Below are 14,926 nucleotides of genomic sequence, written 5' to 3' on the forward strand. Positions count from 1 at the left end.
TTCTGTTCCCAGTCTGGCCCTGGTGGCCAAACCCGCGACAGTGCGACTAACTCGCGGCCCGGTGCTGATCAGCTAGAGGGCCGATAGTGACCTGGACAACGAGCGGTCCTGCCTGGGTTGTGGCAACGTGAGCCCTGAGTGAGGCCCCAGGGGAAGTACATGATGGCAGCCACAGATGCTGCTCTGAGACTGGAGGAGTCCAGTGGCAAAGGCCTGCAGTGAGTGCAAAGCTGCCTCTGGCTGCAGTATGCATGGGAGGGCCCCAGCGGAGAACAACTGGTGAGAGGACACACAATGAAGACTGCACAGGAAAGGCATCCGAGAGACTGTGTTGTGGATAGAGGGCATCCCTGGGCCTTGTTACTGGCCCATGTCCCATGCCAAAAAGGACTTCCTACTTCCCTGGACATGTGATCTGGAGACACTGAGCGTAAAGGCCCCTATGGTTTGATACTTGGGCCCAGAGTCTGTTTCTGTACCTGCATAGGGGGCTGAGAGTCGCCACAAACCGGCCCTATCATTCTGAAAAGTGAGAGGCCCTTTGGTTTGGGGTAGGGCCCTTTGGTTTGGGGTAGGGTGACATCTCAGGTGTTATCATAGCCACCTTTCTGATGGAGAGGGGGGAGTGACACACGCCGACAGACTGCTGGCTTGGGGCCTTCCCCTAAGAGGGCCAAACACTGGTACCTTACCCCCTTGGCCTGGCAGGCTGCGGTGGGTGGCACTAGAGTTGGGGTTTATGCTGGCAATTTCACCGCCAATTCTAAATGTACTACATCATTTTCTGGGGTGACACGCACCTTGCTAGTTGGGGTCAGGAGGGTAATTTTGAACCCGCCATCTAGGGTGGCAGGGGGGGTTGTTACTGGGAAACAAGAGTTCAATTTGGAGTTGTAGAGCAGTGACAGTGGGTGGACTAGTTTGACCCCTTGGGACCAGTGCGGCATTTGGGGTGGCACATCCCACTATCGAACACACATCACAAGAATATGAAGTGTGAATCCCAATGCCCGACTTAAAATCCTTTCATGGAATGTGTTAGAACTGGGGGTCTCTAGTTGGCAGAGGTAGGTACCTTTGACCAAATATGGACCCTTGCTTCTAGTGAGGGTAAGGGGCTACACTTCTAAAATAACCCCTGCTCACCCCCTTGGTAGCTTGGCACAAGCAGACAGGCTTATCTCAGAGGCAGTGTGTAAAGCATTTGTGAACACATACAGTAATACAGTGAAACCACTACAAATGGACACCACACCAGTTTAGAAAAATATGTATCTTTACTAGACTTAACACAAGCCCAAATGACAAAAATCCACAATACTGTAATGAAAAATAAGACTTTAAGATGGTAGAAATAGCTTAGTTCACTTTAGATTTTAAATGCAACAGTTTACTCTCAAAATACCTGGGATGTGTAACGCAAAACAAACAAAAGGGTCCCAGGGAAGGTGATGCACTGTTCCTTACACTCTGTAGCGGATGCGTCGGTTCCTTACTGCTGCACAGGGGAGTTGAGGCTCGCTTCCTTACTGTGTGGGGAGTTGACGTGCTGGTTTATTACTGCATCTGATGTGATGACGCTCCGGTGCGATGCGACAAAATGGTGTCTTGGTTACAGTGCCACAACGTAGATGCGATGCGTGCACGCCCGACGGCGACTCGGTGAACTTCTGAGCCGTGACAGGCCCTGTGACACGCTTCTCCGGTGATGCGACGGCGACAGCACGCTCACCGCGGATGCGACGCGCTTCAGGGATGCGATGGTGACAGCGGCAGTGGTAGCACGCTTACTCAGCGATACGATGACAACTACTGCGGCGGCGACACGCTTCTTCTTTGTTGAGTCATGCTTCCAGCTCCCAGTTACATGCAGTCTCTTAGAAGGCCCAGCACAACAGCAGGCACCTCAATTGCCAGCAAAGGAATTCAGGGGGGAGCTGGTGGTGAAGTCTTGTATCCCTGAGACTTCAGGCAGGAGGCAAGCTGAGTTCAAGCCCCTGGATATTCTTCTTCAAGATGATGAAAGTACACTCAGTCCTTTTTCTCCTTTCTTTGGCAATAAAGCAACCACTGCAGGCCAACCCCCAAACACACAGCACAGGAGTAGTCTCCTCCTTCAGCTTCTTGGTTCTTCTCCTCAGCAAAGGTTTGTCTTGATTCCCAGAAGTGATCTAAAGTTCTGGGGTCTGGGTCCCCCTTTTTATATACCCAAATCCTTTGTCTCTGAAGGAAGGCAGAGAGTGTCTGTACCTAGTCCAAACCAGTTCTGGGTGCATTCTGCCAGTTCACAACGTCTTCCTTTGTCAGTGTCGGTCAGGGTCATCAGACGCACCATAGGAGGTGGAGCCAGCATTGTGGAAGGCAGGCACAGCCCTATTCAGGCTCAGGTGCTACTCCTCCCAGCACTCCCAATGAAGATAGGTCTATTGAGCCTAGTGCTGACTCACCCTGTCTCCTGGAGCCACCCCAGCCCCTTTCACTCACAAACCAGACATGCAATACACAACCTAGCAGAGGCAGGCTGGATGGTTAGGTAAGAAAATACCTACTTTCTAAAAGTGGTATTTTCAAACACAAAATGTTAAAACCAAGTTTACTAAAATATGTATTTGATCATTCTGAGTCCAGGCATACTAAATTCGAATTTCTACCTTGTTCCCTGGGTCAGTTAGGATTATAAGATGTTATAATCAAACTGCCCATTCTGGCCTATGGGAGCATGTAGCCTTGCAATAGTGAAAAACGAAATTGGCTATAATTCACTATCAGGATATGCCACACACATCAGGGCATGTCCCACCTTTTACATACAATGCACCCTGCCCATGAGGGTACCTTGGGCCTACCTTAGGGGTGACTAATATGTAGAAAAGGGAAGGTTTAGGGACTGGCGAGTGTGTGCACTTGCCAAGTCGACATGGCAGCCCCAGGCTGCACACAGGCTCTGCAATGGCAGGCCTGAGACACATTTTACAAGCTGCGTCTGTGGGTGGCAAAACCAGTGCTGAAAGCCCACCTGCAGCATTTGATTTACAGGCCCTGGGCACACATGGTGCACTGTACTAGGGTCTGACACATAAGTCAAACGAGCCAATCATGGAGTCACTAATCCATTCCATCAATTTACAATAGAGAGCATATGCACTTAAGCACTGATCAGCAGTGGTAAGGTGCCCAGAGTCATAAAAACTCCAACAATGGGTCAGAAAAAATGCAGGAGGAAGGCAAAAAGTTCAGGGATGATCCTGTAAAAAGGGCCAAGTCCAACAGAATGTACACAGGATGGGTGACAAAATCAAACATGAGATGGTGTTCCAGTACATTAAAAGACACAGTCCGGGTGTCATATTATTACAGGAAACTCATCTCCTAGGCAACTCCTGTAGGGCCCTGATGAGAGGTGGATATTTATTGATTGCACATACAGGATATACTAGTGACTCCAGAGGGGTTGGCATTCTATTAAAAAATACAGTTCTTTCCAGATAAGTCTTGGACAGACCCCCACTGGGAATTTGCTCCTAAATCAGGAACATGGGGGGGGGGGGGATCCCAATTAATCTTTGCTTAGTATATGTCCCACCACACCATAAACGTCTCAAGCTATTGGGGTTGAGTATTACCCTGCTACAACTACGTGTTGGAGTGTTGGTCATGGGTGGAGATTTCAATGCCACATTAGCCGAAGATGTAGACAGAAAATCTCAGGCTCGTCATGTCCGTTAGGATCCAAACTGGATGCCTTTGTCTCAGCGCTGGGGCTCGCTGAAATTTGGCACCTCCTCCACCTGTTGGGGTGCCAATATAGATGCATGTCCGTAGTACACCATAGCTTTTCCAGATTAGACTATATATTCACTCAGACAGCTAATATGGCCCAGGTTGCAGATACACACCACTTGGCTAGAAGAATATTGGACCACTTCCCAGTGTGGCTGGAGGTATGGGGCCATAATACTAGACCTCAAGGACCCAAAGTCATTCATGCTTGGCACCTTACAGATAAAACATTAATGCACAAATTAGAATTAGCAACTACTTCTTATTGTGAACTTAGTAAGAGATATTTTGACTCACCACTAACATATTGGGAGGCGTATAAAACAGTGACAGGCCTACTCTCTGAATTTGGGGGTTGATTAGAAAGGTCAGGAACAACTCCAGACCCTGGAACCTGACATACTGGCCCTAGAGCAGTTTGAAAACCAAGGGACAGACCCAGATCAAACACACAACCTTAGACTTAAACAAAAGGAAAATAGGGGCTTGGCCAAAGACAATGCTAAAGCCTGTCATATACCCACCCAGAGACTTATTTATGACATCAGAAATAAAGTGGTACAGCTACTGGCCTGGCTTAAAAAATTTACTAGGTGCGATTTTGTGTCTTCCAAGTTGCCACTGACGTTGTGGTGGTCAATTCAGTCCCAAAGGGGATAACTGACATATTTGCAGACTACTATGAACATTTATATTCTGTGAATATGTGAAAGCCTTGTTAGCTGACCAAAAATAACTCTTTAAAGCAGACACACATCCACAAGAAATAGTTAAATCCTTACACACCCTTAATTGAGGCAAAGCGATGGGCCCAAACAGTCTGCCCACATAGCAATATAAACGTCTTACCAATAAGTTAGAATCCCACATTTTGAAGATGTGGTCGGAGGCGCACTCTATCAGGTGCCTTCCTGGAGGGTCAAAGACACTCAGCGATAGTGGTGGTTCATAAGGCAGGGAAGCCTTCAGATAAATGTTTCTCATATTGACTCATCTCCTTCCTTAACTTAGAAATTAAACTCCTAGCTAAGCTCCTTGCCATCCGTCTTCATCAGATAATAACATCTTTGGTCCACTCAGATTAATCCATCTTCATGCCAAACAGGGGGCCCAGTCTGAATCTCGGTAGACTCTTTGGGGCTATGGCAGGGTCTAGAGGTGGTTTCAACAATAGTGTTATCTATGGATGCCTCCATGGCATTCAACACTTTGGAGTGGACCTACATGTTTGGAGTGCTGGAGCACATGGGGTTTTGCCCCAACTAGACTGGATGCGCCTTCTATATAAAGACCCCATGGCACACATCCGAGTAAACGGGACAGTTTCACACAACTTTGTCCTCCATAGGATGTCAATGCAGGGCTGCCCACTTTCTCCATTACTTTTCTCCCTGGCATTGGAACACCTGGCAGCATGGATCCAACAAGACCCACTGATACGGGGTATATATTGGGGAACCTTGTGAAGAGCGTATTTCACTATATGACGATGATGTCCTCTTCTATGTTACAGATCCCCCATGACAATTGCCAGACTGACTCAGATTCTGAGAACTTTTGGGCGACACTCGGGATATACAGTCAATTGGGATAAATCCTTGATGCACTTAACTATGGGTCCTATGCCTGTTCTGCCCAGCGATGTTCATCTGGCAAGGTCTAAAGAGAGCTTTAAATATATAGGAATTTGCATCACAAACGATCCCCATCTCTTCTATCAGCAGAACTTATACTGGTCCGCTTTGCAGGGGACGTCCAACATTGAAGGGAATTGCCGCTCTCCCTAGTGGTGATATTCAAGATGATGAGGCTGCCTCGGATATTGTATGCCCTCCAAAACACTCCATTCTGCATGCTTGATAAATTCTTTTGAAAGACGGAGTTTCTACTCCGCCTCCTTCTATGGAATATGAGCCCACCCCTTATAGTCCTCAAAAATCTCACACGTGGAGTCTATGATAGGGGAATTGGCCTCCCAGACATCAGACAATATTACTGGGCCACACAATTGGTGGTGGTTAATAACTGGGCATTTGCTGCCTGGGATGACTCAGCACTACGCTTGGAGAGGTTCTCGTGGGGATACCAGGGAGTACTCTACAAATTGAATGCATCGAGTTGGTTTCTGCCTCAGACCCAAACTGTGGTCCAGGTCTGGATGGCTGCTACAGCCTTTTTTGGATGGAAAGGAAAACTAACAGAGATTAACCCCCTGCGGTTCAGTGATGCCCTGAAAGAGGTGGGGAAGCTCAAGGGATTCACAAAATGAAGCCTTATCAGCATATCAACTTTGGGAATCATTTGAAACGTTGATTCTGTGCTCAGTTTTGCTGAAATGCAGTCTCAATATGAGCTAGCACTCACGGAAACTTTTAAATATATACAACTCCGGCACGCGCTATTGAGGTATATTCCCACTCATACCTTGATCCCTAAGGCCTTGCCTTTGAAGGACCACATCCTCATGGAACCACTCCCGAAAAAGACCATCTCACTTATCTATAAGAAACTAACTAATAACTCTCTGGACATCCTTTCAACTCTAGGCTCTAAATGGGAGATTGATGTGAGACACTTTGAGGAGGGAGAGTGGGACAAGGCCACCTGGGATTTTCAGGAGGTGGCTATCAAATTGGTGTTCCATCTTATTCAACTACGAATCCTACACTGTTCATACCACACTCGCACCACCATTTTTGCCATGGGTTCTGGCCCATTGGATCTGTGCCTCTGGGGTTGTGGGGAGAGGGGCACATTCTTCCATATGATATGGGCTTGTACTAAAATTTGGTCCTACTGGCTGGCATTGCAAAAACTGACCGGAGAGACCATAGGACGAAAGATCCCAGACTAGGCAAAGATGTGCCGCCTACACATCTAGGGGAATGACCCACCACCTAGGTACAATAAATTGTGGTTAGCACTGGGCTTATCAGTTTCCAAAAGAAATATAGCATGTATGTGGGGCATGTGAGATGCACCAACTGTGGCCGGATGGAAAAAATATATGGCCTGGTGCATGTTGGCTGAAAAAAACATATTTTTAGGTGAGGGTACCCCCAAAAAATGGGAAAAGATTTGGTCCCTGTGACGATTGAACAAGGGAATGGGTGAGGCGGCCTTTGGGAGCCCTAGAGTCCATAATAGGAGCACTCCTTGAATCAAGCACCATGAGAATATGAATGGGAATTGCTGCTGTATCATTCTTTTTGACTTTCTATGAGATACATGACCGAATTGTTGCTGTATTGTCCCTTGAAGACACTTGTCAATGGTGTTCTGCTTGTTATATGTGTTGTTTTATAAAATTCAGTAAAAAAGATTCATTTAAAAAAAAATTGGCGAAGAAACATTGTTAGTTTGGGGGGGAACAATGCCGCTGAATAGGCATAGGAAAAGAAGGAAACCCTGAACTACAGGCACACCAGTAATCGGGATCTACAAGAGGCCTCAAATATGTAGGAAACTTTGCACATAGCTACCATTAACGACCAACTAAATTTGATCTTCTTGCCAAATACAGAAATGTGTCCTTCCCTGATGACCTCAATCCAAAATATTAACACAAAAACCTACAAAGTGTATTATTGACCCAGTTTAACTGTATGTGCTAACACATAAATGTACACAATATACTGAACATTTGTTTTGATAACATTGTAAGTTGGCTCCATGCTGAGAACGTTGAAAGTGAATGTGCCCAACAGGTTTAAAACATGTCCATTGTTTATTTACCATAGGTCTTACCATCCTTAAGGAAGCCGGAAAAGCGAGAAAGGAAACTTGTACCACAGAACACACAGGAACTTCTTGTTTCAAGCTCGGTCAGCACTATCTCGTACCCTCTTGGCTTGGAGACCAGCATTAAAGACAGTAGCGAAGAGCTGCAACAGGACACAATACAGTCAATGGAAAGAAATGTGAGCCTTGACTGGATCATTCGTGCCACAATACCACGCATTGTTGTCATCCCCACATCTGAAACCACTCTTTACCAAGAAGAACATCAATCTAAAAAGGAGGAAGAGGTTGATGAAGATGATGATTTGTTTAACTTTCATGTCAATACCAACTTATTGGATCTGGAGGGGCTTAGCACATCCACGGATATTCTACAAGCAGTTGATAAGATGATGTCTTAAACCTTATAAAGCCAGTTTTATATCCTTTCTTCAAATTACTTCTTATTGGTTAATACCCTCACAGGTTATTGAAATACAAAAAGGACACCATTATGACACTTTGTATTACAACGCCTGCTTAGACTCCAATATCCATGGTTTATGGTTTCAGCAAATACATCTTGAAACACAGATGGACTACACACAAATGTGCAAATAAAGTTTGGCATTTTTAGATGTCATTACTACCCTTTTGAAAATTGAAGGAGAAACGAAGGCAGAAGAAATAGGATCCTAATATGTTCTCTTCTGATGAGCATTTACACTGCACACATGAGGTGGGCAATAAGCCAACACTCTCTAATCTGATTTACTACCAAATGTTTACTTTTTAGATTTTTCTGGTGGAAGTTACCTCTTTTTCATTGATTTGTATGTCACTGGTGGATGTGTCATGAAACTAACATGAGACAACAAAAATAGGATATGAAACAAATCAAATAGGGGTAGTTGTGTTTTGAAGCTGTAAACACTGAAATATCCATAAAAAGCAATGCCTGATGGCAGCTCTGACATCTCATTTCCATTGACATACATAGGTATGACTGTCTCTTTTGCTTACTTGTAGTGTCCAATGTGTAGGTTACCTAATGATAAGTTTTGAAAAACTGGGGCCCAGATTTACAAAGGGCTTGCATTGCCTTTGCTTCACGCAAGGTGAAGCAAGTCAACCCAAGCCTTTTAGGGGTATTTACTAAGCTACACAAAGCCACCTTGCAAGGCTCTACATGGCTTAGTAAACCTAGAGTAACGCAAGGTAGCACTAATCACTGCCTTGCGTTACTCTGCGCTGGGAAGGCATTCCATGGGTAGAGCATGGGCAATCCCATTCATCCACCCATGTATTTTAACCCAATCCCAGATTCACTAAACTTAGTAAACCTAACAGCACACAACTCAGACTCTGTCTATAGTGCAAGTCTACTGTGACATACCGTGGCTTGTCCAGTGGGACGGGGCGGGGCAATCTCTCCCATTCACTCTTATCTCCTACTTGTTCACCTTCCATCTGAGATGCTGCCATGCTACTGAGTGAGTTGTTGTATGGACTCGTGTACTAAGCCCCTACATAAAAGCAATGGCGCTCATTTCACAGCAATTTAATTTACCTGGACAGAAAAATTGAATTTTTTGATTCTTTGTTTTCGCCAATAATTCTCCATAGAGGTCCTCAAAAGAAACTAAACTCAACTAATATAATTGGAATGCCGTGACTAGACATGGATGCACAGGCATTAAAACAACTGATAGAATCAAAAAACAATAATGTCTTCTTTAGACTACAAATAATTCAAACAGAAGAAGTGAGCCAGTAAAATAAACAGCCCAAAAAGTGCACAATATGACCAAAATGTGGACAAACGACCTTTGAATACAAACAAATCTTTTTTTATTTGTTAGAACAAGAACAGTTACATTCAAAGGGCCTTATTTATGAGGGCTTTACATTGCCGTTGCGTCACTGCGCCATATTTACAAAGTAATGCATCTAAGCAGATGTGTCACTTTGTAAACCCCCGTCACTACATTATACCTGTGACATGTAGAATGTATGCAGGGTGGGCGTTCCAGCACAGACAAGGCTTAGAAATGTGTTGCAGTAAAATCTATGAGATTTCACTGTGACACTTCAAGGATGCCACTGCGTCAAATCCTTACAGCAGGCGTAAGGAGTGATGCAGGCCCTTTCCCATGAGACTTTCCCCATGTGAAAGGACACATTGTTGGAGTTACGTCTGCTTTTAGGCACACCCCAGCAATGCACCACTTTTGGGTTTACAGGTACGTCAGGAATACTGACGTATCTGTAAATTCTTGCGACATGGAGTGCCATCAAGTAAATACGGTGCATTTATGGTGTCGCAAAGAGGGCGCTCTAAAAAGTGTTGCATCACTGTTTTCACGCAGCGATGCAACACTTTTCATAAATGAGGCCTAAAGTACGCATGGAACTTTGTGTGCAGTGGTAAACTTAGCTCATCCACAAGTATTTTGCAGATCAGGACTATTGTGCTAAGCCATATTTGGCATGTTTATAACATCTGCATCCTCTTTGTTGCTGCTCCTTGAGTTTCCATATGTTAATGGTATTCACTGGTCTGCTAGACCCACCATACTATTGGACTCTCAAATTGAATTTCCAAATACTCCCCTACTGCATTTGACTCTGAATCACAGCAAACAAGTCCAAGGCTTACTAATGAACACTCAAAATGCAGAAGAACACAACACGATCACCCAATAAGACTATCCCTTCCGTCAGTGCAGTACTTCATAAAAATAATACACATATGATAAAATGTTATTAAAAAAAAGAACATAAAAAACAAAACTTGAAAACTTCATTCCAAGCCATAAATCAGACCCCAAACATAATAGCATCTAGCTGCTAAGTGCTACATTTGCCTCAAAACAGTAGTCTATACACAATGATATTCATTGGATCAGTTTCATGATCCTCTGGTCTATGGTCTAGCAATAGTCTGCGTTGCCAACAATCATAAGCACATATGTAGCTTCATATCTCTTTTGCTACTACCCGACAGCCACCGGCTCCAAATGCTATACTTTAAGTTAAAGCTATGAAGAATATTTATATTCTCACAGTATGAGGTCTGCTCCTATCATTCAGAGTGTTTATGAGGTATTGATACACTTTTCCGAACTCTCTGCAGACCAATTCAATTGCTCAAAGACCCACCTTCCAAGTATGCAATGACCACTCATTAATCTTGGAAGCCTGGAGTAACTTAAAGGGGGGTTACAGGGACAGAGACTGGTGTCCCATACTGAGGCATCAGTCATTGGACTCCACTAACCTAATCCACTCACCCAAAGGCTACGATTCAAGGACTACAATTTATAATGGCTAATCAGGGTTGCTTACAGGTCCGGGGGTATAGAATCAGACAAGTCAAGCCAAAGCAATGGACAAGAGACCCACACAAGGACTGATGTCTCAGGGACCACAACTCAAGATTTGTATATGGTCAACGCTTCTTTCTTCAGCACTTCTTCGCCTAGCTAAGCTGCCAACTTCCTCTGGCCAGAGGTGGTAAGGGTTAGTTGAAAAGTAGGCTCATGATCACAAAGTAGTTGGCAACTCCTCTCATGGATCTCAAGCAATGCAGACAGATGTTGTTAGGAGCTCGGTGAGTTTGTGCCTTTTGGCATTGCAGACCTCTTGATCGCTCCCAGAAGTCCTTGCACGCAGTTAGGCGTACAAAACTCTCTCTATCAGCAAGGCAACCCTCTGGGGGGGGGGGGTAGATCATTGTCCCGTCTCACAGAAGGCAAGGCTCTGCGTTTTACAAAGTAGTTCTAACAGAACTGTCAGATACATACTTGACTCCGACTTGGTGCTAGTCTGGCAGTGGGCAGCAGTCACGTATGTGCCTTCTATTGAACTCAGTCTTCCTCAACTGTGCTGGTGCGCTGCTCCTTGCTAGGCCATGTGTGATTGTTGAAAAAGGTAGTGGCCATCAGAGTTGATCAATCAGCACTTTTTTTTAGTTCAACTTCTTTGGGGATCTTCCACCCACAGGACACTGTATCCCACTAAAACCTAATCGCAGGGGCGGTGCGGAGGAATACACAAAGGATGTATTTCCCTGTGTCCAGACTTCTACACAGCCTGCACCAAGCAGTCCACCATTTCAAATTGCCTGCACACATGTTGAATCCAAAACAAATAACACCACTCTCACCAACACGCACACAGGGCCATATGTAGGAAGCCAAATACTGGTCGGTAACGGCCGAAATTCGGTAAATATCCCGTTACCGACCGGTATTGAGGCACTTGAGATGTAGGTGGCTGATTTCTGGATTCGGTATTTACCGAATCGGAATTTTAAGAAATCGGTAAAATACCGATTCGGTAAATACCAAATCCAGAAATGCTATGTAGGGGGCACTCAAGTGAGTGCATAATTGGTGTCTGGATTCGTTATTTACCACCAACTACAAGTTGATGGTAAATGACGAATACCTTTAAAAAAGCATTTTTGTGCAATTTGTGAAGTGCCATGTGGCAGACATGCATGCCCTTAGGGCATGTATGTGCGCCACATGTGCACACATGCACGAATCAGGGGTGCAACAGGGTGTCAATGTGACACCCTGCCACCCATGATAATGCCTCCCCTATTACCGATTCGGTATTTACCGAATCGGTAATAGTAACTGGCTTCCCATTCATTCCTATGGGCCTCCAGGCCCATAGGAATCAATGGGAAGGGATGCATTATTACCAAATCGGTAAATACCGATTCATAAATACCGATATTTACCGAATCTGTAATGATTACCGATTAATTACCTACCTACTATTTACCGATTCATAAATACCGAATCGGTAAAATTCGGTATTAAATGTTATGTTACCTACATATGGCCCACAGTCCTTACACTCAACCCTTGAAACACATAACATGATTATCAAAAATCAGCTGAACCTTTTACAGAAGGGAAGCCAGTAGACCTGCCCCTTCACTAGTAATCATGTTGCCTTCATTGCCACTCCCACAAAGTCCACTATTAATTGACAGTGGTCCTCCCCCTAAAGAAGGGTGTGCTTTGGGTGCCCGCTTAACTTCAGAGCCCTGCTCTGGGGCTCAGTCCATTTTAATAGGAAGGCCCTCTTTGAGCTTTCATGATTGAGAGACTCACTGAGGCAGAAACAAAAATTCTCAGACAGTGTAGGGAAACATGACAGGGCAGGGAAGCACAGTCCCAAGTGTTGTGCATCGGATCTTCTGTCCCAACACATCGATATAAACTCAGGGGCAGATTTAACCTGCCTCATGTTTCTCATACAATTTCGTCCAAAGCTAGATATAAATAGCCCTGTGTGGGTGAAACATGTGCTCAGGGATATTGACTCAGGAAATTGGAGGAGTTCCTAGGATTATGAAGATTGGCTCATTTGGTTATTCTTGTTATGCTATCATGCGCCAGTTATTCTAACACTAACTATTAAAAAATTGGCATCTGTCCTGGGTATATTTACAAAGAGGAAGTGTCCCTTCACTCAGGGGAGTTCTGGTCTAATCAATAGTTCAGTTGATCTCATTTGTAATTGTTGTAAAAAGTAAAACAGTGTATCCTTCTCTAGCATGTTTTGACAGCATTCCAATGTACCAACTATTTAATATAATTCCCCAAAAAATATTATTTTTTTATGCTCTGGACCATTAAAATAACATACCTGATCCACATAGCTCTCTTACTTTCCCTCATATCCTTAAACCAGTGGTAGTTTGCTTGGCACACACCAGATGTGGCCAGTGCTTAATTCGTAAAAGAATGGGTGCCAGTGCCCAAAGCCCTGCTCAGAGGCCTGCAACCAGGGCGCCCATTGCAAAGGCTGCATAGTTTTCAATCCACCTCATTCCTCTTTAATCCACTGCCAGATACTCCCTCCCCCTTTGTCTCACTAGTACAGGTTCTTGCTTTATCCCTTTATGAAGTGTTTCCACCTTTCTCTTACTTCATCTTTCCACTTAGTTTTTCCCACTCCTGCTCTTGGTATATGTCTAATGCATTAAAAGTGCTGGTCCCCAAAAATGAGTGCCGGCGGCCCCCACCGGTAGACACCGGTTCAAATTAAGCAGTCAATGTGTCATTGTCTCAGCCATATTGGCAGTTAATAATTGTCAGGGTTGGACATACTGCACCAGCCTTTTGTACTAGCACAATATGAAGCACCTGATTCCAAAAAGGCATCGAGAAACAAATCTGTCTGTTTCATGGATCCTTCGTTCCCCTGTCTAGCTGCATTCCTGTTTTCTTATTTTTAAAATCCTACACTAGTCCCAAAGGTTATAAAAGTTTACAGAAAATACCAGCCTTTTTTCTGCACATAAGTTCAGTGTTTAAATGTCAGCTTCTTAGAAATGTTGCCAGTTGTGTTCTTCCAACAGATCCGGCTTTAGCGGCACAGTCCTTCTGTAGGCAGAATATCAAAGGGGCTCATTTGTTTTCCAGTCCATGCAGAGACGTTTTGAGGCATTTTCAAAGTGGGTAATTGCTCAGGGCTCCCACCTTCAACAGGCCCTACTGAGAAAGTTAACGTTCTAGCTATTTGACCACTCACTATCACATTCCTCTATCTAAACCTCTCTCCTTCTCCACCTATCTCTATTTCTGACTATATCTAGTGGTGTCATCTTAAGGATTTTTTGGGTCCTGGGCAAGACATATTACGACTGTTTTGTGTGACTCTGTTAAAGTTTAACCCGTAATTTATAATAGTTTGGCATCATGCAGGCTTGAATTAGGATGGAATGAGTAAAAAACTATGGGGCATATTATCAAGCACGGCGTTAAAATTATCGCTGGATTAGCGGCAGAAAACTGCCGCTAAAGCGGCGATAATGGACTTGATAATATGCCGCAGAGAATTCCAATCGAAGCCCATGTTGACACCAGAACATGGGCTTCTATGGGAATTCTCAAGGGCATATTATCAAGCCCATTATCGCCGCTTTAGCAGCAGTTTTCTGCCGCTAAAGCGGCGATAATTTTAACGCCGTTTCTTGATAATATGCCCCTATGTTCCATACCTGGGTCCCCAAAATGTGTCTTGCCCAGGGTCCCCAAAATCTTTAAAATGCCACTGAGGCAGTGTCAGTTTATCACACAAAGTAGGTTCCCATAATTCAGGGTGCTACCTGATCTCACAGTAAATAATATTGCCAAGGGTAGTAGTATTCACTATGGGGCAGATTTATGTTGCACTTGCGCCACTTTTGCGCCGCCGTTGCGTCACTTTTGTGACGCAGCAGCGGCGCAAATCCTGCGCCATGGTGCGGGGTATTTACAAACGTGACGCATCACCCAGATGCGTCACGTTGTAAAGCCCTGCGCCACATGTAGGCGTTCCAGGGCAGGTGGGGGCGTTCCGGCGCAGGAACGCCTCCTAAAAGTGGCTGAGTGAAATCTACAAGATTTCACTCAGTCAC

At 44.7% G+C, this 14,926-nt stretch overlaps 1 protein-coding gene across 1 annotated transcript in view; it reads left to right on the plus strand.

Annotated features, from left to right (window-relative positions):
* LOC146861993 (melanopsin-like) overlaps window positions 1-14,382 on the plus strand; it is a 1,224,863-nt gene extending 1,210,481 nt beyond the window's left edge. The window contains exon 10 of the mRNA XM_085641148.1: window positions 7,521-14,382. Within this exon, the coding sequence (XP_085497274.1) occupies window positions 7,521-7,922 (402 nt within the window). The 3' untranslated portion in view covers window positions 7,923-14,382. The remainder of the gene's footprint in view (window positions 1-7,520) is intronic.
* The last annotated feature ends 544 nt before the right edge of the window (window positions 14,383-14,926 follow it).

This window comes from Triturus cristatus, chromosome 2_2, assembly GCF_964204655.1.
Source record: "Triturus cristatus chromosome 2_2, aTriCri1.1, whole genome shotgun sequence".
Classification (NCBI taxonomy): Eukaryota; Metazoa; Chordata; class Amphibia; order Caudata; family Salamandridae; genus Triturus; species Triturus cristatus.